General features: G+C 38.7%; 1 protein-coding gene across 1 annotated transcript in view; it reads right to left on the reverse strand.

The window, feature by feature from the left end:
• The window catches only part of FAM189A1 (family with sequence similarity 189 member A1), a 413,737-nt gene that overhangs the window by 17,131 nt on the left and 370,325 nt on the right, over positions 1-26,281 (reverse strand). Inside the window, exons 7-8 of the mRNA XM_018552286.1 lie at positions 23,615-23,690; positions 21,964-22,542 (exon numbers count right to left, since the gene is read on the reverse strand). Coding sequence (XP_018407788.1) covers positions 21,964-22,542; positions 23,615-23,690 — 655 coding nt within the window. The remainder of the gene's footprint in view (positions 1-21,963; positions 22,543-23,614; positions 23,691-26,281) is intronic.

The raw sequence follows: 26,281 nt of genomic DNA on the forward strand, positions 1-26,281 counted from the left end.
TATTATCTTAAATTGGCAACCTACTGTATGTAGAATAGGATATCTGTGAGATATTTAAAATATATACAAGTTCATATAATCCTTCTCCAAGTATCCTTGGCAATGTAACACCAGTTGGGTAAAGTAAACAAATCAGGTCCAAATAATATCAATATCTGAAGATGATCTAAAGTCGAGGCATGACTACAGACATTTCTTGTTAACAGACGTTCGGTGAGAAAGGGATTGGATGGGTCAAATGCTCTTTTATCTCAGTTATTTCCACCTTGCAAAAATGTCTCTGGGCTGCCTGAATGTCTGCCATGCCTCTTTTCTTCGACCTACATAACCTAATCACACGTGCAACCTGAGTAATTCTGTTTGTGAATTAAACTGGACCAAATGCTTCTATGTTTTTATATAATAGGCTTTACCTAACACCTCAGAAGACACTCTTAGGCCATTGCATTTTGAGGGAGAAGCCAATTGGCTTAGTTAAAAGAAACCTGTATCTAGAGAAATTTGTGTCTGCTATTGCAGACATCTAGAAACTACTTGTTGCCTGGTTGTCTCTGACACCAATACTCCGAGAGACTGAAATTAATGAAATCTTAAACCGTTATATATAAGCTTTTATTCTTTCACATTAGTACATAAATGGTGACAATAATGTTTGTCTGTCACATATGTGTGCATGCTAAAAGGCAAATACAGTTAAGTTTAATAATCATTTTTGTGGGCCCATTTATTCAAACATAAGTGAACATTTCAGTTCATTCATATACAAAAGTTTTTTTTGTTTTTTTTTAATAATTCAGTTAGAAACTTCTAGTTCCTATCATAATTGGGCACAAGTGGTATGCTTAAAAAGCCAGATAAATACTAAGGCCTCACTGTTTGAAGAAAATCAACTTTTGTGTAAGATTTGTTTTGATTTATAATCATTTCATTGGGTATAGGGTCCAGTCACCTGTACGTTCAAGTGCATTGCATTAAATATGCTATGTTGCATCTAAACATGCATTGTGTTTAGGCAATCAATCTAATGCCACACACTACAGCACAAGTTGTGAAGTCTGTTACTTCATGCAGTGTTTCTTAAGCAATGGGCTGGGACCCAGATTGGGTCATGAATGTGTATGTGATGGGTTGCCACATGACTGTAGGGTAAATGTAGCCTAGTTTTTGTCCAAGCTGGAATCAGTAGTGAATAATATAGCACACTTTATATATCTTTGTCTATATTGTCTCTATGGGACAAAAACATAATACATTTTTCTGCCCATGGCACCAACACCCATTATTGACATTTTACAGTTTTTGTCTATGAGCACATAAATTATGCTTTGGAATCTATTCTGTTTTGAATTACAATTATCGACCTATTAACAATATGTTAGCTTTCCACTTTTCTGTTTTACTATGTTTATTTGAGAACTACACTTAAACAGTAACATATGCATTTAAAGTTTGTTGGTTTTATTATATGGCCATTGTTATTTGTCTTTGCATGCTTTTGTAGACATTTTAGTAAAAATTCCCTTTTTGGGTTCCAGTACAGTAATAATTACCTTATTTGGGCCTTTGTCATTGTCAAACTCTGTAGTATTTTTTTTAAAGTATGATAACAAAAATAATGAAAAACACAGCAACAGGTGTTTGGTTAAGTGAAAAACTGCAGACCTAATAAAATATTTCGGTAGAAGAGAAAACCATAACATTTAATATGGATATTAATGTGTCTGGGTACCATAACATTGCATATTTAAGCCACTACCACACAGAGGCACAGCTGCATTACATTTTAAGAGAACAACACTAATTATCTCAACTGTAACTAAAGTTATTGTGGTCGTCAGGGTAGCATAGCCTATCGATAGTTACATGGTTATTCAGGTTGAAAAAACACACAAGTTCATTGAGTACAATCAACAGAAAAAGAAATAAATACATAGAAAACCTCTATAAAAAGAAACCTATACCCACAGTTGATCAGAGGAGGGCAAAAAAAACCCCTTATAAAGCATTGTTTAATTTGCTACATCAGGGTAAAATAATTCCTTCCTGATCCCATAAGGCAATTAGATATTCCTTGGATCAACAAGCTCTGTTGTTATTACTTATAAATATCCAGTTAAATTCTGCAAATTTAGGAATTAATTATGCTTACTGTGAAGAAGTCTATCAGTATGCAGATGTTAAACCTCTTTTTCCTCCAAAGAGTGACCCTTGTCCTTTTTTAATGAACTTAAAGTGTAGAACTTTGCCCCACATTCCGAACATGCACGTGAGCGCGGAGAAAGCGGGCCAAATCCCCACTTGTTGTTAAAATATAGAATAATTATAAAGAAAAGCTAGGGTGTGGTTCCCCTTTCCCAATTTATACCAGACCCTTTTGGTTTAGTAGGATTGTTGTTCCCTTACAAAATTATACCAGACAAGGGGGCCTCTTTCCCACAACCCTGGCCTGGTGGCTGTGGGGGTCAGCGAGCATTGGGGGCTCATCTGCATCTGGGTGCCCTTTTTCATAAAGGTGGCACCCAGATACAGTCTCCCCTTGGGAATGAGTAAGGGGTAGTTAGTGCCCCTACTCATTCAAAAAAAAGTCCACAAAAACACTATAGAAATTATATATATTACTGCAGGGCTCAAAATTCCCACTCGCCCCCTCGCAATTAGCGTTCTTGCTGACCGCTGACCTGTGCGTTCTTGCTGACCACTGCACGTTCTTGCTGACCGCTGCGCCGTGCATTATTTCTGCCTTACACTGCTGACTTTTGCACTGTGTGTTATTTGCTGACCTCTGTACTGTGCTTTATTACTGACCTCTGTACTGTGCGTTACATTACTGACCTCTGTACTGCTGACCTATTTACTGTGCGTTACATTACTGACCTCTGTACTTTGCATCATCCTGCTGACCTCTGTCCATTTCTGCAGTATGGGACCAGAAAGGAGGCTCAACGACGCTGTTGGAGGCTTCACCTTGTTACATGGAGGCAGCATTGATGCACCCCCCCCTCCCAACACCCCCACAAAGAGAGCACCTGAATCAGATCAACTGTGCACTGTAAGTCACTGTTTTCTTTGTGTAAAGGTGCCCATGCACCTGACGATCATCGTACGATAATCGCGGGTGATCCCGCAAACGCACGATAATCGGAAGGTGTATGGGCAGCGTACGACCGCATCCATTTTCTGAGCACGCTGGAAAACCTGCCAAAAATTGTACGATTTTCAGCGGGTTGGTCGTATTGCTCAGAAGACGAAAGTCGCACGGGCCGGTGTGCGCAAGCGCACACTGCCCGCTCAGCATTGCATACTGATTTCAGCCGATATACGGCTGAAATCAGCCGTACCAGCCTGAAGCGAATAACTGAACAGCGTTCGCTCACTTCGCTTTAGGTCGGTCATTCACTCGGCTGGCTACGGCAGCTTAGTGAATAGACCGCTATGTTTCTCTCATGACAGGTTTACATCAATGCGAACAGTGCTATTTGCAGTGACAGTGGTAATAAAAAGCAACCCATAGCCAAGCATTACACTTGTATAAATAAATAGTTCAGTGGTCATAGAGGATGTACAAATCAATAAGGAAAAGTATTCAGAACTGATTGTTCAAACATAATGAGTAAGCACATCAATTTTAGTGGCCTTGCAGTTAACATATAAGCATTTGCTCTATAAATCAATACATAGCAAACTTGTTAAGGGCTGATATTGCTTTCATGTGACTGTAAAACAATCAGCCTGTCCGGTTAGAAAATTAAAAAGTCTTGAGTCGGCACAGTGCTCAATCAGGTCTTTTTAGTAAGATCTGTGATGTCACCTGCAGGGTACATTAGAGATTAGTTGTGATGATCAATCTGCAGATGTCAGTAACAATGAGTGCCTTAAAATGGCCTTATTTTTATCTCTTCAACCTTTACCAGAACCCAATCCCTAAACCTAGCCCCCTTACTCCTCTTGCTAAGCCTAAGATTAAGCTAATTGGTAAGCATCATATTAAGACTATCTCCAAACACTAATTCATCATCTGACATATCAAGCCTTTACTGACTTTAAAACAACCCAGTTCCAGGAATTTTTTTAAAATTCATGCTCAAATGCTTCATCATAGCCTTTACCTTGTGTATTAATTAAAAAGTCCCTGGAAAGTCCCCCCATGTGCAATAGGTGAAATTCTCAGAGTGCTGCCAGAGGCCGCCATCTTGCATATGACCAGTAGCTCCAGCAGACATGAAGCTGCAGCAACTTTCGCCCTTGAAACCTTTCCGTGCACCATTTAATTATAAAGAGCTCTGGAGAAATTACCACAGTGCCAGGACTGGTTTTGAAGCTCAGTTTCTGAAGCTCTTCTGTTTGTGTACATGATTGCTCCTATATTTAGCTTTAAAGTGGTCAAAATGCAATGTTCTTTTGGGAGCTACTCAATAAATTAGGTGGCAGATAGAGGGAGTTTGACATTACCAGAAATGTTGTGTTTTTATGAAATACAACAAGCTCTTTCAGTTGGCTGTTGTGCTGTCTATCACGCCTGTAGGAGGCATGTGCAAACTGGATAATCAGCCCAAAGGCCAACTGAAGGAGCACCCATGGCAGGCTGACAATACTGCTGCTAATTGCAAGCCAGTGGCTTAGAGTTGTCAACCCAAAATAGGAATTACTGTATAGGTTATGTAAAACAAAACTTTTTTTTTTTTTGGATAAAGAGCTTATAAACTTTATCAGAGTTTTATTGCTGTCCCTGTTCCGGCCGGGGAGATTAAACTTCTCTGTTTTTCCTGATGAAGTAAAGAAAAATCTAACATTTTGAGTTTTCCAGAACAGGAATAGAGGGACGTTTTCCAAAGGGGACACTTGTTTCAGTGTCAACTTTACAATTAGGTAATTTTTCAGGTTTTCCAAGCAATGCATGTTCTAAAAAAGTACTGATTCCCATTTTACATATGATGTTTTTATTTTTAACTCTAAAGACTTTTATGGATACTTTATCGTAAGCAATAGATGAACCTCATGTACCAATCAATACCCCCTCCTCTTAGGTACACATAACACTAAACTGGCGATTCAGAATTCAGTAAAATCTTGGTATTTCTGGATATGAAGCACAATGTATTTTTAATATTATATCCTATGCCATCGATTCACCAACCAGATGGTGTATCCCTAATGGATATCAACTCTGACATCACAATATAGAAAAGACAGAAAGTAATGTGCAGCTGGAAGATGTAAAGGGTCATGAAGAATTTACTTGACCCAGCAAAATATAAGCTTATTACAACAGACTTCCTTACTGAGCCACAAATAGAAAGGTTTTTTTTTCTATTATTTCATACAAAATGTAATTTTCTTCTAGGAAATCCAACTTACCTCTAGCAGCTGTGCTCCACAATCTCTGATATTGGGAGAAGTCATTCCTCCTGTGTTTTTCATTATATTTAAGAACAGCATTTGCCTTTAAAAATGGGTAATTGATTCTCTCCATGGTAATTAATGTAATAGCTATTGATTTAAGAAGCTCTCCATGGGAAATGCCTCTACAAAAGTGGGAGGAATTACTGAGATATTTTCTGTCTCTCTCAATTTGGTTTAGGGCAGGCCGAGGCATTCTGGTGATGTATGTCTTCCATTTGCAACACAACCATACTTTATGGATGCACAGGCAGAGTAGATCTTAAATCATCACTGAGATATGGTTGCATTTTAACACAAACAAAGGCAGCTAAAGAGATTTATGACACAAGGTGCCAGCAAATCTTTTCAAAGTATTGACAATCTCCTATTTATAGCATTAGGCATACAGCATAGGCCTAATAAACGGAATCCCCTATATAATACCACAATTGTTTTTTGTTTTTTTTAAATATAAACCAATTGTGGATAACAGATTCTGCACAAAAGACTGGAAAGTGTGCACTGCTTTTTGTTGCTGTGAATATGATATTAAAGAAGGAACATATAACAAGCTGAGTGGCGGCAGCTTTAGAACAGACGATATTATAATTGTATTCAGAAAGCATTAATTCAGGCTGCATTATTGGGGATGAAATGAACACACCAGCTGTGTTTTGTCAGATCTTCTTCTTCATAACCATTGTTCAGTCTATCATCAGCTTGTGATTTTAGCTATCTAATGCATATAATAGTGGTGATCAGTGTTAGCTCTTGTCAGTCCGTAGTGTAGGACCTATAATAGTGCTAATTATAGGAGTGCTTAGCAATTTTTGGGGAACATGCCCATTGATACTGTACTTCACAGCGTTACTGATAATACAACAATAATCCATTAATTTTACACGTCTCCCATGCAGACTAATGACTAAGTATTATCCAGTGCAGCTAATACACTGCTATATTGTCAGTGACTGCAAAAAAGAAGAGCTAAAAATAAAGCAGCTATGTAGACTGTAATGTCACATGAACATGAACATACTATTTTAAAAGGTTGCTTCTGATTCCAGTGTCTCCATATAGCAGATGAAGAAAATTCAGCTTTGCTGCAGGGGTTACATATACAACTGCTTCAAAATAATTAGTAATAAAGACCATACATGCAGGAAACATTTAGGGTTATTCACGTAGCTGCCGAAGACAGCCAAGTGAATAACCCAGCCGAAGTGAAGTGAGCCGAACTAAGTTCGGCTATTCACTTCTGGCTTGTACGGCTGAAATCAGCCATTCATAGGCTGCCTTCGGCTGCACTTCGTTCAGCCAAACATGCTCTGCATGTTCGGCTGAGCCAAAGTGCAGAAGGACTTCGACTCTCCCGATCCAACATCTGGATCGGATAAGCTTAAGCTCCGGCAGCTCACTCACTGCCGTTCGCCCCTATGCACATAGGGGCCGAACGGCAGTGAGTGAATAGCCGAATGCCGCCAAGCAGCATTTGGCTCGACTATTCTGCTCGGTACCTCTGAGGTAGCGAGCAGAAAATGAAGAAAGTGAAATGAATGAAAAAAATTTGAAAAACTATTTGCATTTAAATAAAAAAAAGGAATAAATATTTTTAAGAAAAAAAAAAACGATGCATGCCAACCCGACCGCACTTGATGAACTCCCACCACATAATGTCAAATCTGACAGATGCCAGCAAAATAAAAATAATTGGGCGAAGATACTGGTGACATCACCGCTAGCTTCGCCCAATTGTTGCCTATTGGCCGGCATCTGCCCTAGTCTTCTAGCAGGTCCCGGCTAATAAATAACGCCAGTAAATAACGTCACAGCCGGCTCTGCCCAGTTGTTATTGTTTAATGACAGATCAGCATCCCCAGGTCATTTGCGTGGCCTTCGGCCGACCTTTCTCAATGCTTCGGCTGTCTCATGTACCTTTTTAACCTTTTGTACAAATAAACAATATATTTTATGAAATGATATATATATATAGTTTTTTTGTGTCTCTTTGGACTTGCCAATTGGTGCCTAAAAAAAACCCCAACTGCTTTCTTGTACTTTTTCATTATCTTATCGGGGTTGGCACCCCATACTTAGGATCTGTACACTACAAACTTACCTTGCTTCTATACGGGCTAGTGTGAATAGCCCGTAGGCAGCCCTTCGGTTCAACTGAACCGAAGAGTTCAGGCGGCCAAAAAGAGACGAAGGATCAGCCGAAGCTACGGCTGGATCCTTCAGCTCCATCGTGAATAACCCCTTAAAGTGTATGCTTGGTCAATTTAAAGAAACACATCTCTCAGCATATGCATATGCCATTTCCTTTTTCTATTTTTATTAGCTTCAGCTTTTTATACCCATTATGGACCAAAGCAGTTTCCACTCTAGGCCTTTTGTGGTGATAACGTAATACTTAAGATAACAAAGAAATACAATGGTTTTGGGGGCAAGATAGACTTTCTTTCTGCAATATTGCAATTTCTTGCAAAAATTATTTTATTTTCTCTGTAATCTATAGACAAAAAGACTTGAAAAAGGAAAAATGTGGGGGTTTTTTCTATTGTGACCAGTTTTTAAAGAAGCAGTTTTACTGTAAATAAAATGGATACATTTTATTCTATAATGTATGCTGTTTAAAATAATGTTTCTGGTACAAAGCATGGAGGAGTTATTTGCAATTGAAATAATGGGAACAATTTTTCAATTTTACACATTTTTTTTTATGCAAGACTGAAAAAATAACAAACAAAACAAATTAAAAAAAGGTTTAATACCTAAAATGTATAGTAAAAAAGGAAATAAAAAAGAATCAGCAGATAATCCTACCTAATGGAAGGAGGAGAGGAAGGAGTTGTTTACTAAGGGTTAACATGAGGTTAAATAGGAGTGACTGCATTTTTACAGTCACTCCTCCTATGGAATACATATCAATTCCCATTTGTGTAACGCGTGAGCCAAGGAGGTTGGGTTGGATCGCAGCTGCGGAAATTGGCTAGGCACCTGTGTATGTGAATTGGCTCAGATCGGGGGTTCCTGTTTACACTCTGTATGGTATGGAGCGATGTCGTAACCCTCTAGCACATCATACGCCAATCACAGTATAGGATGGGGGTTTGGAGGTCCCCTATAGGTATGCAGAGCAGTACTCCTATCTATCTATGTGGTAACCAGCAGCCACTAGATGGTATGATTCGTATGTGTACAATGCCTTCACCTTAACCCCACACTCTCCACTGAGACCACTGCTATGTGGTTGTATAAGAAAGTGCAATAATAGCATTAGTATACAAATTGTACAGGAGTAGAAGTTCACAGTTATCACTGTAATCAGGTGCACAGGAGTAATTGTTGACACTCTCTATAGATCAGCCTTTAGGGCAGAGTACTTGCAGTTAAGGATGGGTTAACAGTCCAGTAGCTGGTCCGGGGCTGCTATCTGAAGTCCTGGCAGTTCCAGGGAGAGATCCAAGAGGCAAGCCCAAATGAGGAGTCCGAGGAGAGCAGGGAAGGATCCCTGTGGAGCACCCTAGGGTCAGAGGAGCGTTTTCGAGTGAGGTGAGTAGCAGGCTCTCGTCACTGCTGATGGTTCTGTGTCCTTCGCTATCAGGCAAGTTGCACTGGCTCGACGTTCGCAACACTAGAACGCCGAGCCATTGCAACTCGCGTCATTATGAGGAGGAGGATCCCAGAGGGGGAGGAGCCGAGCGCGCCGTGCGCCGCCTCTGTCTCCTCGTGACGTCACGCCGCTGGTTGAAGATGCCGGCCCGCGGCCCCAAGCGCCGGACACGGGATACCCTATTACAATTTGTCATTATGACATCTGACAATTGCCGGTAAAAGCGACAGGTAGAGCAGTAGCAGGGGAAGAGGAGCAGGCTTTTTAAGATGCATCTTCTATGTTTAAAATCCTAAAGTGGTTTAACATGCCGCAAGTACAGAGCAGTGTTATCATTCCTGCCTGAGTTTGTTTTCCTGCTCGCCTACAACTCCTCTATGTGTTATGGAGATGAGAAGAAGGGGAAGTGTTCTGTAGACCATTAGAGCAGAACTGGTAAGAGCTGACAAACCAGAAGTTAGCAACACAATGGATATCTGACAGATAATTTTTCTGTACCTGTTTCAACAGGTATTTGTCTGTACAGTAATACCTTGGTTTACAAGTAACTTGGTTTGAGAGCGTTTTGCAAGACAAGCAAACATTTCTGAAAAATGTTGCCTTGATATACAAGCAAATGTCTTGCAATAAGAGCAAAATTTTGTAGAAAAGCACCACCTGAATAAGGCTGTAGCAGTGCGAGCGATGAGACATGTCACATTGGATAGATTCCTTGTTAAGGTTTCACAAAATGAAAAAGATTCCATTGAGTCAAGAGATAACAGTGATTCCGTTAGTGAAAGTGAAAGTCATCCTACACAATAATCCTCCTCTCCTGTCCCCCTCACACCAGCCACGAAGGTACCTGTAATTGGTTTATTTTTCTTTACATTTTATACAGTATTATATTACAGTACAGTATTGTAATCATTGTTATATGAATATTTTTGGGTTGTGGAACGAATCATCTGAATTTCCATTATTTCCTATGGGGAAATTCGCTTTGATATACAAGCGCTTTGGATTACAAGCATGCTTCCGGAACGAATTATGCTCGTAAACCAAGGTATTACTGTACTTAAAAATGCAAAAAACTAGGGAAATGTGTATGCATTGCAGAGATATACTGAATATGCTATTTTTTTTTATCTTAGCATATGCTTTAACATACAATTCAAAGTATATCTATACCCAAACTAGATGATATTTAGACTGCTAAAGAACTGCATAGCATAGACAATTTTCTACATGCATAAGCTCCATTAATAGATGCATGGCATTTCTCAGGGTGTTTTTCCTGATGGTGACAACAAGAGACCATGCTTGTGCAATGTGCATGAGCATGACAGCTTATGGTCTGGTCACCATGTAACAGGAAGTCTCTGGGAGCGTAGAACAGTGTTTAAAACCTATGCACACGCAGAGACATTCCTAGAAAGTACAATTACCCAGATGTTTCCTACATGTAAAATAAATACAGCAAGTCCAGTTGCCTTGACTTATTTTTTACAGATATACCCAGGTGAACATTCAGTTCCTTAGATGCTAGTGATAGCATCAGGCCAAGTTCCTTTATGGTAGAGGTGTGTGTGTGTGTGTGGTGGTGTGGGGGGGGGGGGGGGGGGTAACGATTTCTACTGAGGACCCAATTGCTATTGCAACCATTGAAAATACTGTTCTTAAACCATTGTTATTAAGATACACACAGCTCAGTCTGTTTTAAGGAAACATAGTGGATATCTGAATATTTTAACAGACTATGCAATTCACGTCATATCAGAATGGGAGATGTGTGTTTTATGTTCCTTTCAGTGCAGTATTAAAAATAAAATCTTATTTTGTGTTGATGTGAGATGGCTAAATCCTGTAGATCAGAGATTTCTTTGGAAAAGGAAAGGTAAACGCCTGAGCAGTTTCACAGGGCATATATCATGTGAGACTTCGGAATGATAAATGCTTCTGTCCTACTCCATTCCTTAGACTCTATTTTAAAGCTCTGAAAATCCAATTGGGTGATCTGTCAAGCTTTTAGTGTGACTGATTGTAGTGAGGAGACAAGCAACAAAGGAATCTCCTATGCTATAGGGATTCCATGTCCTCACTAATGAAAATCTTCACAGTGGAAGCAAAGTGTCCGCAAGGGCACTAATCAAATTATTACATAGAAATTGAAGAACAAATGTCAGCTGTAGCCATAATCCTCTCCGTGCCTGACTCTACACACAGCAAAATCCGTATGTTATGTAACTGTGAACATTATCAAACTTTAGGGGTATTTAAAGAAATAGAAAGAATGGTACAACAGGCACATTGTTTCCAATTTATTAGACAAAGCCATAGTAACAAACTACTAAACGGTTATCACTGTTTGAAGAGGATGGGCACTGAATTTCTGATCCTTCCAGTCCCTAAAATGAAGTTTAGCTGAGACATGCACATGCCTATAATGACTCATTTTCCCTGCTCAGATTAAGAAATGAAACCTCATTTCTGTAGTATGAAAAATAATCTATGGAGAAAGCAGCTGTAAACATTTGAATAGTACACAAAGTGCATATTCTTGCCACATTATTATTAGACATGTGCGATTCGGTTCGTTTCCGAAATTCGTTTTGGCCGAACTTTCGGAAATTCGGAGATTCGGATGCATCCGAATTCCGAATTAAAGCTAAGATGAATGCAAACGAGTCCGAAATTCACGATTTCCCGAAATTCGTTATTGGCCGACTTTCGTTGCAGCAAAACGACATTAGGAAAAAAGAAAATTACAACATTTACCTTCTACAACATTTCTATGGTTAAAGTACAGAAGCTATAGCGTAGAGGTTAGAGGACAGGTATGCCATTGTCAAGGTCGCAGGTTCTAGTCCTGGGTAGGGATAACGTTTTTTTTTTTCTTTGCTTTTGAATTGGCATTCTCCTATTGACCTAAATGACTAAATGTCATTTTTTTTTTTATTTTGCTATTGGACGAATTCCTTTGCAGCAAAATATTTTTTTTTTTTTTTTACAGTAATTTACGCTCCGCCCATTTGATATTCTCAGCTGTCAAATGCTACATATTGCATTCATATATATCAAATGCTTCTATGGTTAAAGTATAGAGGCTATAAAGTAGCGGTTAAAGCACAGGCTTGCCATTGATAATGTCGCAGGTTCTAGACCAGCCATGGGCGAGTAAAGTTTTTTTTTTTTTAAATAAACGAATTTCAGCAGGACTACCGCTAACGAATTTCGTCCAAAACTAATTTGATTTCGGACCCGAAAAACGAAACTAAACACATTTTTTTTCAAAACGAAACGAAACTAATTTTTTTTTTTCAAAACGAAACTAAACTAAACGAATTTTTTGCTGGTGCACATGTCTGATTATTATACATCAGCCTATAGTTATAAAAGAAAAGTGACAGGAAACAGCCTACACCAGACATTTAGCTATATTTGCAGTGTTTCTTGAGTAGTCTGTGATTCTGGCTACTTTCCTACAATCATAGGATAATTTATATGGATTCCCCCAGCACATTCTTAGCTCTACCCACACACATTTATTAGAAGTAACAGTTCCCTTTCTCAGAATCCAGTAACTATTTTCACTGATATACTACTGTATAGAGAAATTAAAATATATGATAGGTGCCTCTAGCAAGTCTTATGGATGGGATCATTGAACTGAATGACTAGTATAATGAAAATTGCCTCATTATGGTATGTAAAGGATGAACTGACGCTGATGCTGTATCTTCATAAACTGGCAGTCCATTATCCTGCCAAAAAAAACCTCTTTTCTGTAACTACGTCCATCACACCAAAATATTATAAATGACAACAAACATTATGAAATCTTGATAGCAGCCTTTTATGAAGCTGCAGTGTTGTTTATCCTATTCAGTACATCCTTTTGGTTGAACATGTGGAATTAATCAATCACAAGGAAAATGCCATTATTTATATACTATTTGGGGCCATACAAGAATCAGCATGGATACAATTTCTTGTGGACAAGTATACTTATCAAAGGCAGAAACAACCCATACAAGCTGAACTGCAACAAAATTCTTTAATCTGCTCTCTGTGAAGCAGATATATAAAAAGTGTGCTATTGGAACATGTTTTGTTGCATCCATTGCGGTCCATTGTGTTTTTGTGGGTATAGCACACTCTTACAGAGAATTTCAGAGAAATTTGCCCTCAGTTTGTGTCCCTGTTACTACACAAGTAAGTTAGGGGAAGTCAGGGAAAATCAGAGGGAGAAGTGATTGATGAATAATGGAGGTCATTTAGACAGGAAATTAATGTGCGCTTAAGATAGCTGCAGCTTCAAAGGGATTATATTGTGGAGATGCAGGTTTACAGGTAATTGAGAGTAATCAGTTTCAACAGAAGAGAGGACTTTCCACAAGTGTGGGGAAAAAGGTAAAGCTGGAGTTCAGTTTCCAAAAAAAATCAGCAATAACAGCTCTCAAAGCTGTATCTTCACAGGCCTTCATTAAAGTGTATCTAGATTCTGGGAAAAATTTAATATAGTGCAGTTTACGAGTCATTAGTGGTGGCTGCATTAGTTTTCATTTTTCAGGTTTTTTTATTTTCATTTTCAAATGGCAATCCTGCTAGTAAAACTTTCTGTCCAAGAGTGGCAACACTCATTGTTCTATACCAGTGGAGGAGTAGCTTTGTTGTCCTAGGCTGCTCACTCCTGATTTGGACTACAGAACACCTGCTCCTATCCTTATTCCCAAAACATATGCGTAAGAGTTCTGTATTCCACAGAAGTGAACTGGGAAGGGCTGATAACGGTGCTTGAGATTTTGGTCCAGCAAAGGCAGAGTGCACAGGAAGTTAGGAGCTCACTGGATTATGTGGCAGGACTAAAGGTATTTTTGTGCTTATCAAACACATATAACAAGACTGTTTTAATGTTATAGTTAACAGACCAAAAGAGAGAAAGGAGAAGTTATTTATATGCACTTTAAGGAAGTAAAACATTTAAAATATTAGATGATATATGTCAAATTTAGCATTAAACACTGCTATGTCTTATAAATATCTCGATTCCCTTTAAGAAGATAACTATACTGAAAAAAATCTAGCTTTAAACTGTTGATTACTTTTATTTTTCCTGTTGCTAGTGATTTGTGGCAGAATCTTCTTGCTGATACTGTTTAGTTGTAAAAAAGATACTTTGCTGTTTATAGGAAACATTATATGATTGATATGATGTAGAGAAGGTGAGAAGATTTGTGCTCCGTGTAATGTACTGGACATTCCTCAAAGACAGCTGTATTGGCAGCCATGTGTATTGCACTGGAGCCCAGAGGATGGCTAGAATACTGATAGCAGCATTAGGATAACTTGCCCTCTGGCACGCTACAGGTCTCTGACTTCTCCAGGACTGAATAGAAATGAAAAAACTGTCAGTGTGAATGTCAAATCCACCAGGGACTGCCTAGCAATTTACATGAAGTAAACATGAAACACAAACTGCCATGAAGGCCAATGTGTGACTTATATTCTCTTTATACGCAAATAGTTTAATGGAAATGTTTGCACAGATGTTACTGTAGCACAGTGGCTTTTCATACATCAGAACCTTTTTCTTCAGGGGGTAAGTATTAAATGTGTTCATATAAACTTTAAGTTAAATCACCAGCCATAAACAGCTAATGTAGTCAATATTATGCTTATGTTAATGCAGCTTCAACTCTTATAAATGATTCATCCAAGTCCATAGGCTTGAAAGGGCTTCCCACATTTAGTGGTTAGCTTTTTTTCAGTTGGGAAAACGTCAACACAGTACCAGCTTGGAAAGCTCACTTATTTAGGGGAAGTAAAAAAAAACCTCTTGATAGAATATTTTAAAAAGGGTTTTTTTGTTGGTGTTGCAGGTTAATGCACTAGGGAGAGGAAAACAATTAACTTCTTTTAGATGTGTAAGGATGCAAGGATAGAGTCATTATTGAGGGTTCTAGAGAAATTCTGTAGTCTGATACTTTATTGGGGAACATGTCTGGAAGGAAGCTGCTGCATGTAGTGCTTTCTCCTGACCAATGATGTGTTTGCGTTTGCTGGTAGGGTTTGGAGATGTAGGGGACTGTTAACAGCTTTCATGTGTTCAGTGTTTGGTGAATTGGAGAGGTTTCAGTAAACAGTTATCTTTAGTTCTGTGGCAAAGCGTATCCCCAGAATCATGAATGTCTCACTCCTAGTAATGTGATATTGATCACATTACGGAGGGACAAATATCTACGAAACTGCTTCTCGGGCAGCATTTAACCTGCATGCCCCAGCCCATTTAACCCCTGCCATACCCTCACCTATTCAACTCCAAGGGCAGTTGCGCCTCAGACTTAGTTTTTTTCTGTTTTGCACCCTTACCAAGTGGACACCCCGGTCCATTTTGAACTGAAGCCGCACGCCACCCCCATCTCAACACCATCCTCATCCACAAAGCCCCCACCCAATCAAAAGTTCTGAGAAAGTCAGAAACAAAAAAACAAAAAAAACCCCATCCCTCAGGAGAGCGCCGTCACACAGGACTTGAATCCTCAATTTTTCTATCACTCCTAGTAGAAAGCCCACCCAGGCTTGAGTGAGGGCTGGTAGGAATACGGTGAGAGCCAGGAAAACCTCCTTGGGCTTCTTTGGATTATCTAACACTGCCCACAAGGCAGGACCTGGAAATGAAAATAGCACCACAGCTGATACAAACATTTAAGCCTGCTCTGGTCCTTTGCTGAATTATAAATAGTTGTGTGCTAATTAAAATGTTGGTTATTCCTATCAACATAAATTAACCTGTGAGAACAAGAATTAAAGGTGAATTGATGAGGGCACATAGTCACACACCTCACCCTCTGTGCAGAATTGCAAGAATCCCCATTAATTACACAAACAACATGACACAATTATCTATAAGCCTGGATTCACAACTGGGCATCTGCATTTTCAGTCATTTTTCAGGCAAAAAATAAATAAATAACTTGTGAGTATTTTTACATACAAATACATGCATTTTTCATGCATAACACGCAAAAAGTCCGTGTTATGCGCATTTAAGGTGTTTCCATTTAAGTCTATGGGACAAAAACTAGGTATGCACTGATATCTGTACTAGTATCGTTATTCGTGGCGATACAGAGTATTTGGGCGAGTACTCATACTCGTCCAAATGCTCCGATACTTACCTGCTATACTGTAACTTCCGGTCAGAGGGAGATATCCCTCTGACTGGCAGTGCCGAGGGAGCATGGAGCTGGCTTCCTTTCCAATCAGGAAGCCGGGCGGTGGGTTATGACCTCCCTCCTGGCTTCCTGATTGGCTAGGAAGCTGACTTCATGTGTTGCTGAGCAGCCTGGCTTCCTAACTAATCAGGAAGCCGGGCGGCACGTAATGACCCACGTCCCAGCTTCCTGATTGGTCAGGAAGCCATGCTGCCTAGAAACAAGTGAACCTGGCTTCCTAGCCAATCAGGAAGGCGGGTCATGGAAGCTGGCTTTTCTTGTTGCTAGGCAGCCTGGCTTCCTGACCAATTAGGAAGCCGGACAGCACTTTATGACTCGCCGCCCAGCTTCCGGATTGGTCAGGAAGGCAGGCAGCCTCTGAAACCGGTGCTCTTTTGCTAGAACACCAGCTTCACAGGCAACCAGGAGGCCGGCCGACGGGTCATGATCCGCCGCCCGACTTAGTATGAGTGAGTAACGAAAAAAAATTTCGGTACTCGTACTCAATACTGAAAAACCAGTATCGGTGCATCCCTAACAAAAACCCTCAAAGCTTCTTTTTTTTAAAGAAGTCTATGTACTTTTTCAAGCTATAGGCAATTTGCTAAAAGCAACAGAATGCTCAGGTGTGTACAAGGGCCAAAGAAATCAATGGGATTCTGAGTAGAAACGGTCGCACGTCTCCGTTCACACTGCTCGATTATCGTACGAAAAACCGATCGCATAGGATTATCGTACGATAATCGTGCAGTGTATGGGCACCTTAAAGCTACAAACGCCTCGGTGTGAATGGTGCCTAAAAAATAATACGTGTGGTTTATAAAGATTACAAAGAGGTCTCTGTGTTTCCCATGAGGGTGCAAATATAGACGTGAACACACTTCCTAAACGTTACAGATAGTACCCAAGAGCTTCCATTTATTTGCAGCCACATCACCTATATGCCTGAAGGGCTGAGTACGTGCACAAAGCATTATATTACTACTATATGAGTGACACTGCAATAATGAAGGCAATAATTAGCTCAACAATGTTTTGCCTGATGAAGAGGACGCATCTGTTTCCGAAACATTGCATTTGCTTGTGACACCATGTTTAGCTAAATGTCAATAAAAGATGGATCAATGAAGTGGACCATGGTGTGCTGGTGACCTCATTCTTATGGTGTCATCCTTGGCCCATTTCGGCACCCATTTAAGCTACAGCTAAAGATAGGTCAGTTTAGAGTGTGATGAGACACCTTTGATTGCAATAATGAAGGCACATTACACTTAGGTTTAAGGCAAATAAAAAAAGTATAGTACATTTTCCATTATTTGGTTTAACAAATGTAATCCTGCCCCATGTCTCCTGAACCATGGCCGGGATATAAAGATAGATAAATCTGGGGAGGTGACTCCTTCAGAATCTATGCTTACATTACTAAGTGAAATCCAAATTAGCAATAACACCTAAAATGGTATTGAAGCTAGGAGATAAAGAAGGGTTAAACTGTGCTGTAGTTTAGTATATGTACCAGTACTTATAGCTTTAGGAAGTAAATCTGAAAAGAACAGGGACAACAAGTAGGAAGTGGACAGGCCGAAAACACTAAGCTAATGGTACACCAGTATGCAGTTTTTGGAGAGTAATATCTGGGAAAGTCCCACAGGTAAGTGTAAATAACAAATTGCACTAACCCCCTAGCTATGGTAAACTTCTGCTGTGTAGTATATCAGCACCATGAGCAGCTCACAAGACAATTGTTCTTACTAATACCTTTAAGCCAGTATTTACTTAAAATGCATAGTATGTTGCTATGCAGTAGTGCTCATTTTTACATACATATGCAGAATATTTCCATGTGAATGGTGAATCATGTGGTAATTATGAGGTGATACTGTGAACCCTACTGTATGCTTTACTATTTCATTTTTGTGAATCAAGCCCACTGAATACAAACACATCAGCAGCAAAATATGCTTTATGTTAATAATAAATCATAATTGCTATCAACAATAGGTTATCTAACAATGCTCCTAGGCCTGCTTTCACAAGCTATTTTATGCAGACTTGATACTATTATCATACATTTAACCAGTTGACATCCGCGGTGTTAAACCCCCTTCCCATCCAGGCCATTTTTCAGTATTCAGCGCTGCGGTACTTTGACTGACATTTATTCCGTCATGCAGCGCTGTACTGAAATGAATTTTATACCCTTTTTTTGGGAACAGATAGAGCTTTCTTTTGGTGGTATTTATTCACCACTGGGGAAAGAGGTTAAACAGCTGCTCCTGCCAGCTTTCAGCAAGAAAATTATTAAAACAAACTTATTTTCCCTCATTTTGTAAATGGCAGCAAGCTCCATGAACAAACCTAGTATTTTTGTAGAGTTTAGCAAAGGTCTTTGAAATGATGCAAACTGGAACTACTTAGGCAGCAATTTACTAAACACAAGTCAACAAGAGCCTATTAGGAAACAAGACTTTCTAAAAGTCATATAGACTCAAACTGTGATATCACAGCTGGAAATACAAATCATTAAACTAGTCGGATCATTCTGTAAGTGTGTTAAAGTTCAGCCTCATTTTCTCAGTTGGGGATACAAACCATATTACTTGTCTGGTAATTTTCTGGTGGGCAAAAGTGCCTTTAATTTCCACTTCTGTTCAAGTTTCCAAATTTTACCCTAATTAATCTACCAGTTGTACTACAAAACTCCCAGGGCTGACAAAGTTTTGTATTAACATAAATAGCTGAATCAATTGATGGTGCTAGGCTTAACAAAATGGTTGGGGGCCATGATAATATTTCCAGAAGAAAAATGATTTGCCTGCGCAGCTCAATTTTTCTAATGCTTATGCCAGGCATAGTTTTAATGTGGCAATGTATACAGCATGGTGTGAAGGTAACACAATAAAGGGAATTTATTTAAAAAAAACAGCATAACAGTTAGAAATTCAAACCATAATGCTTTTCCAATAAGGAACTGCACATAAAAATGTGGACATACAAGGACCAGTAACCAAGAGCAACCTCAGGGTAAAAAAATATTTCTAATTGCTTGCTATAAGCAACCAAAGGTTCATTTAGTTTGCTATTCCTACTTGTTTAAGGGATAACTGCACTTTTAGTAAATGGACATCTACCACCGGCGAGATAACCAAGTGAAAATCATTAAATTCTTGAAAAAAGTCAGGCTAGAGCTTCAAGGTGTAGAGGAAAGACATGATTGGTACAGTTATTCCTTAAATGTTTGTTGCTCTGGGTTTCCTTGTTTTGCCTAATAATAGTTTGTTCCATATGTATAATTGTCTATTACAGTTTTGGGCAGTTTCCTATCGTTGTAGTGTTTTTTTGGCTCATTATTTAAATCAATTTTAAACATTTCAACCATGTTGTCTCTTTCCATACTTTTTTTTTTAAGAATGCTGTATCAAAAGGTTCACAAACAAATGAGCATTTATTGCAAGTTATACCTAACAATGGTTTTTTTACACCAAGCCTGATCCCTTATTTGCACATCTACCATAACCATTAGGAATGGAACTCATTCTCCATGCTTGGTTTTTAAATAATTTTCTGTCATGGAGAACAGGAGTGAAAATTTGCAAAGTATGACTGAACAGAGCCTGGAACTATGGTTAGAACACGCCATCAGCGGAGACAATCTTTAACTGAAATATTACATTGGAGTGGACTTCCCCTTCAGAACCCCAAGCATTTTATGGCAAGTCTGCTGAGGACCTTTTATTGTCTATAGATTTAATGTTATAAATATTTCACTGCAACAATGAGAAAGACAAGCTACGATAAGGTGGGCTAAAAGGGACCAAAAAGCTCTCCACTGTACCAGTGTGTAGCACCGTTGAAGCTTTCCTAAAATAGAAGGTTTTCACATCTTACTTTCATCTCACATCTAAAAATTAGGTGTTTAGTCATCATTTTAGAAAGAGGGTGGAACCATGCAGATAATTCCTTTACTCTCTATGGCTAACTGTATAGCACAGATACAGCTTAATATTGTGAAGCTATTTTTTGCAAACTTCAAACAGCTGTTTCAGGCATATTGGTATGTATCAGTACCCTAAACCAGCAGTTCTGGAAGTACTGTTGGCCCAGGAGCAACAAGGAATTATTTGAATGGCTTCACCCACTATCCTATAATGTGTGATCAACCTCCTATCTCTGCAATTTGTGAGGGAAGTAAAGAATGTTGATACCTTTACTTTTAAATAATATACATCTTTATTTTACAGATGAAATTGGACTGGCAGATATAATTATAATTGAATTGGCAATGCATCTATCCAGTCAGTTTGACCATTATTTGTGTATTTTTATCATCACAGTCATGCATGTCCTTTAAATGCAATGATTCTCTTTCAAAGCCTGGTCTTTTCCCGATGGCTTCTGTTATATAAAAACGTGTTACACCTAAATGTCAAAATGAATTGCTAGTTCCAGTTAGAATTGAAGACTGAAGCAAGTTATCAGGAAACACAGCATTTGTCAGCTTTTTCGGAGTACATGGCATAATGCCTCAGTGGATTGATGAATTGGGCTGGTACTATTTTTTTTTCTGGGCTTATTCAACACATTACATTTCAATGTAGAGAAAATGATCATTTAAATATTTAACCAAACATATATTGATTAAAGCTGAACTCCAGGCAAACAGCTAAGTACACAGATGAAATACAAGGAAGCGGTTTTACCCACCAATATATTTGTATTTCTGCCATCCAGTCCTGACATTTACACAGCAAAGCCCTGTCTGAGATCAACTTTTTCTCTGTTGAAGAAAAATGTAATTGACAGGTCTTTTCCTTCCCCCTTATTTATGACTAAAAAGTAAAAAGAGAAACAGTACACAGCTCATAGCTCTGTACTCCTCCTCCTCCTCTCGCCTCTCTTTCCCTGACAGAATGATTCTTGTTAGCACATGAGCATTGTAGTACAACTGACTGCCTCCTTGTGCTGCTTCTTCCTGTCCTGGTCTGAGCTCTACTGTGTAGGGACTGCAAAAGGCTGATACCAAGTCATTATTATGTGTTAATAACTACAGAACTAAATTAATTTGTATCTTTCATATATACCAGGAGTTCAGCTTTAAATCTGATTTTTTGTTAACAGAGCTGTGAAATGTAGAGCATGTTTATGATGCTGTGTTCTTGACATCTAAAATTTCTAGATATAATGTCAAACAATATACTCTGTTTAAAGCGGACCTTGCAGTACAATGCAAGGTCTGCTTACAATGTCTGGGCCCCATCTCCCTGTAAAAATCACTAGCTCGTAGTATGTGCAAAAGGTACCTGTAAAGAAAAAGGTTAGATGTATACTTACCTTATCCCTGTCATCTCTCTCGAAGGGTTTGATGTCACCATACTTCCATAAGCATTTCTGGGAAATGCAGAGCAGGCCAGATCTCATGAGACATTCTAGTCTATTTCAACAGCATATTCTCACTGGATTTGGACTGCTTTGTATTTCCTGGGATCTCACTGAAAGGAGTGTTATGTCACTTGCTTTTCTAGGCACCCGCGTTGGAAGACTGGGGCCAGGTAAGTAGTAAGTATAGAATCCATCTTTTTTCTTTACAGGTACCTTTTTAACATACTAAAAGCAGGTGATTTTACAGGGGGTAGGGGGCTGGACATTATTAGTGGACCTTGCATTTTACTGCAAGGTCTGCTTTAAAAGGAAACTTGCATAGCCTGTTTCCTAATTTAATACTAAATGTTTGGGGAGCTGCTTAATTCTCAGCTATTACATGAATAAAATTACCTTCTGTGCTGGATGTGCAGGAAATGGGGTCACTGGTGGACCGGACTATACTGGCAATCCGGTATTTCCTAGCATGATGTTGCTGGATAGCCTTTTCCAGGCGTCCTGAGTGAGGTGCTGGATTTACAGGTAGGGTGCCAGGTGATGGCAGGGATTGCCCAGGTGGTTGGCTAAATACACCGCAGCACATTTTGATAGGTATGTGTGACACTTTTCTTTCTTTTGCAGAAAGCTGAGATTCTCTTTCTTGTGTGCTGAAATTTTCAGTGGAAGAGTCCAAGGATCTAGACTGTGTATAACTGTCACAATCCGGCCTCTGAGACCTATCTGTGGAGGCTCTGCTTCCATCATCATCAGGTGAACACGGTGAATTGGTGAGGTGAAGGCCGCAGCGGAGACTATGTTCCAAGCTAGCACAGCTACTTCCTGTAGCTGCTGTACGTATGGTACTGTATGGAGAAAAGTCTGCAGAACGTAAAGAGCTCTGAACTTCCAGAGAACAGAGGTCTTCTGAGGAACAGCTATGGGCTGGAATATCGGCTACTTCAGATACAAGAATGGAAGTGCTATCCACAGACACTGAAAAACAAAAACAGATAAAGGAAACATTAGACAGCATATAGTACTCTTTACAGGTGATTTAAAACATTGTATTTATGAAACACAATGTAATGGTTGAGAAAACTGTATAACCAAATCTAGAAAATGGATAGGTTATACTGCTTTTATTTGGTAACATTGAAAAGTTGACCTGTACAGAAATTAATACAGAAAAGATCTGACCAACCTCAATGCAAGTTGTAGCCCATCTGGTTACTCACTATCTCCTATCACCAGGCAGCTGATGACATCAGGGAGAACCCACAGTGAATTGGACCATTGTTGACAATACTAGTGGTCACAGAAGTCTACATATTTGAATTATTGTATTCTAGCAACCATGCAGCATGGTAACTTTAAGGGTCTGTTTAGTCTATATTCCTGCAGTAAAAAAACATACACATTACTGCACAAAAATGCATTTCCAGTAGAAATCCCACTGGTTCACATTTGTGCACTGCAGCTTGTTGTATTTTTAAAATATAGAATATTTTGTATTTGTGTATTTTCACGGTTTGCACATTTTTTATATATCTGCATTATGGAAAATTCCAATTATGAATGTAATTTTCTTATTTTGTATAGGAACAAAAAACATGCATCAAAGTGTGGAAGTGTCCCAAGGCAGTATAACATTATAAAGGGGAATACAAAGCTATTTCACAGCTATTCAACCAATTTTAGACAATCCGTTTCCTTTTTCGAAAAGGAAACTAATCTGGGCTGTTATATATACAAAACTTTCCATCTTATGTGTAAGAAGTGATAGATGTTTGAGATATGAAACCTATGGATATAAAACATATTGGAATATTTTGAAATGTTTTGTTTCATTTGCTGTAGAACAGAATTTAACAGGAAGATTCTAGTAGTAGATCAAAATTCTGAAAATGTGAATCACTTTAAACGGAGTACTCCAAAAACTTTTAACAATCATTTCGTTTAAGCAAATGTATCATAAATATCCATATACGTGCAATATTACATAAATGTATGCAGAATTAAAAATCTAATTGATCCAAATGGGATATACCAATATGATGGCACAAACCTTGTGTGCTGAAGCCGGCTGTAGTATTTCTGTCACCAAGACTGGATTCTGTTACCTGCTGGTCTATACTGGGTCCCTGGAAATATAAAACACAATTATATGTTAAAACACAATTATATGTACCGTATGCACATTTTATCTGTGCTAGGTTAGAGAAATTTTTATTTGAATCTCATTATTTAGTTTTGTCCTGGAAAAGTCTTTTTCTTATTACTTTCATCACGGAGTACAATATTCAATTAGAATAAGATGGCTTACCTATCATGAACCATAATGTATGACTAGCACCTTGCAGAATTTAGCTGTAAAATTAAAATAAAAACAGTCTATTCCGTGGTCTAAGAGTCAGCTTCAAAAGCAGTCACCACGAGCTGTTACCACGAGTGTTAATGCACAGTATTTTACTTGTTAACATGTGTGCCCTACATTCACTCTATGTAGGTTGCTTACGCACTGCAACAGACCAGAAACCGGACCTACAGCATTTGTCAATTGAGTGCACAACGCACGTATTTCTAAGGTCAAAGTTTTAGGTGCAGAAATTCATAGCAACCAGTCAGAATCCATATTATACTGGTTAACAAAGTACATTCTGATTGGTTGCTATGGATTTCTGCACCTAAGAACTAGAACTTAAAAATAGGTACATTGTGAACTCAATTGACAAATTCTGTGGATCTTAGAATAAAAGTTCTTAAAAAAAACAAAAACACACACACACACACACACACACATATATATATATATATATTAATGCTCCCTACTTTCATTACAATACAATTTAGGAAATTGGTTTAACAGGGAAAGATACGCTTAAGTACATCTGTCTTAAAGGACAAGTAAACTCTCTCACTTTTTTTGCACTTTTGCAGTAGATATATGTAAGAACATAAAAAAAAATACCAAACAGGTTTAAAATTACCTGTGTCTCCACCACACGCTCCCGTCCGAAGATCTGAAGATTCTTGGGCGGCCGCAAAAGATCATGAGGTGGGCGCATGTGCAGTAGAGATCTTCGGCCGGGAGAAGAGGAGAGACACAGGGTAAGTCAATGCAGGCCGACTGCCAGCATGCATGTGAACAGACACTGTGGCACAGGAAGACACAGCAGTCAGCGCTGGATCAGAAACCGCCACCAGCACTGGAGGGACTTCTGAAAACTACTGGAAAGAAGATGATCAGATCAAGAGGCATCATTTAAGGTAAGTCCTTACTCCAGCATGGGGGGAGAAGAAAAATTGACTTCAATGTCATTTTAAGAAAGGTAGCTCCATATGCACATGGATAATAGCCCACTTTATTGATGCTAGACACAGTTCAATGTTTATTTCTGGAAAAGTAGTGTATGTAATACAAATCTTTCTGTGATTTTAAATGGAACTGAAAGTTTAAATGAATGAAAATGTTTAATTTAAAAATTGATATATATAGTGAGATTTGTTAATAATTTTTCAGTATACGTTTTTGCCAAAGTGTTACGTTATTAACCTTCTAGAATTAAAATATTTTACCATAATAAAAAGATAATAAAAGCATAAATATTTCTATTCCTTGGTAGTGTATTTATCTTATTGCTCATTTACTCTTCTAATTTTCAGAAAATACCATCTATGTCCCTTATTTACAGCAGACGTGAACATATTGTCACTGTGACATTTCCCACAGCGAGAGCCACTAGCTTCCATGGTTCTGATCTATCTTTTTCTGAGTTTTCTGCACAATATGCAACTTTAAAACATGGCAGCTTTTAAATGTGCATTAATCATGTTCATTGTGTGGCTTTTCCTAATCTACAACACATTATCAGAGTTCTATTTTTAGATAATGCTACTAGTAAAGCATTAAAGTATTGTCAAGCACAGCAAAACACAATTATAAATGCTCCTTTTCCACCGGGAGCAGTAACATTTATAAATATATATTAATACATATATCCTACCTCATTTAATAACACAGTGGAAAGAGCAATGATGATCTGCTTTCAGACTACCAAAATTAAACGTGATTCTTGATAAAATATGTTTTTAGAAGATGATGATGTGGTTGTACTGAACATATGCTATTTATTACGTATAAAATTATAGTGTCTATTTCAGAATTTTCTAGACAGCTTGTTTTCAGAAAATGTAGCATCAGAGACGCTTAATTAGATGAGGTATATTTTTACCATTTTGGACAGAGTCGGGAATAGTTAAAACCCCTGTCAATTCTTTTTCCATCCATGTTCAAGTAATTCCCCACTTCCTGTCCTATAGACATAACAGGAAGTAGTAAGTAAGAATGCACTCTTAAACAAATGTCCCCATTGGTAGATTTCCCTTCTTTGCTGTTCTGGTGACAACTAAACATTTTTGATTTTCCATCACTTTTGGTCCCAGTGACAATGATCATCAGGACAAACTGAGAGGGTGGATGTCCCTAACACAGACAAAAACAAACCAGATAGGAGTTCTAACCCCTCACCACTCTATCTAAAAAAAACTTTCGCTAGCTGTGGCCACTAGGTGTGCTGCACATGCCAAAAAAACATCTAAGTGCACAAGTTGAGTGTAGTACACCCTGCCCTTCTGCCGCACTACCACTTCCCCCCTGCACTTGACGGCAATTCCCACTTGCCATTCTGCTGCAGTTTCTGCATAAGTCCAGCAGTTGTAGAAGCTACTTCTG

Source organism: Nanorana parkeri, unplaced genomic scaffold, assembly GCF_000935625.1.
Source record: "Nanorana parkeri isolate BGI_ZX_2015 unplaced genomic scaffold, ASM93562v1 scaffold82, whole genome shotgun sequence".
NCBI classification, from domain to species: Eukaryota; Metazoa; Chordata; class Amphibia; order Anura; family Dicroglossidae; genus Nanorana; species Nanorana parkeri.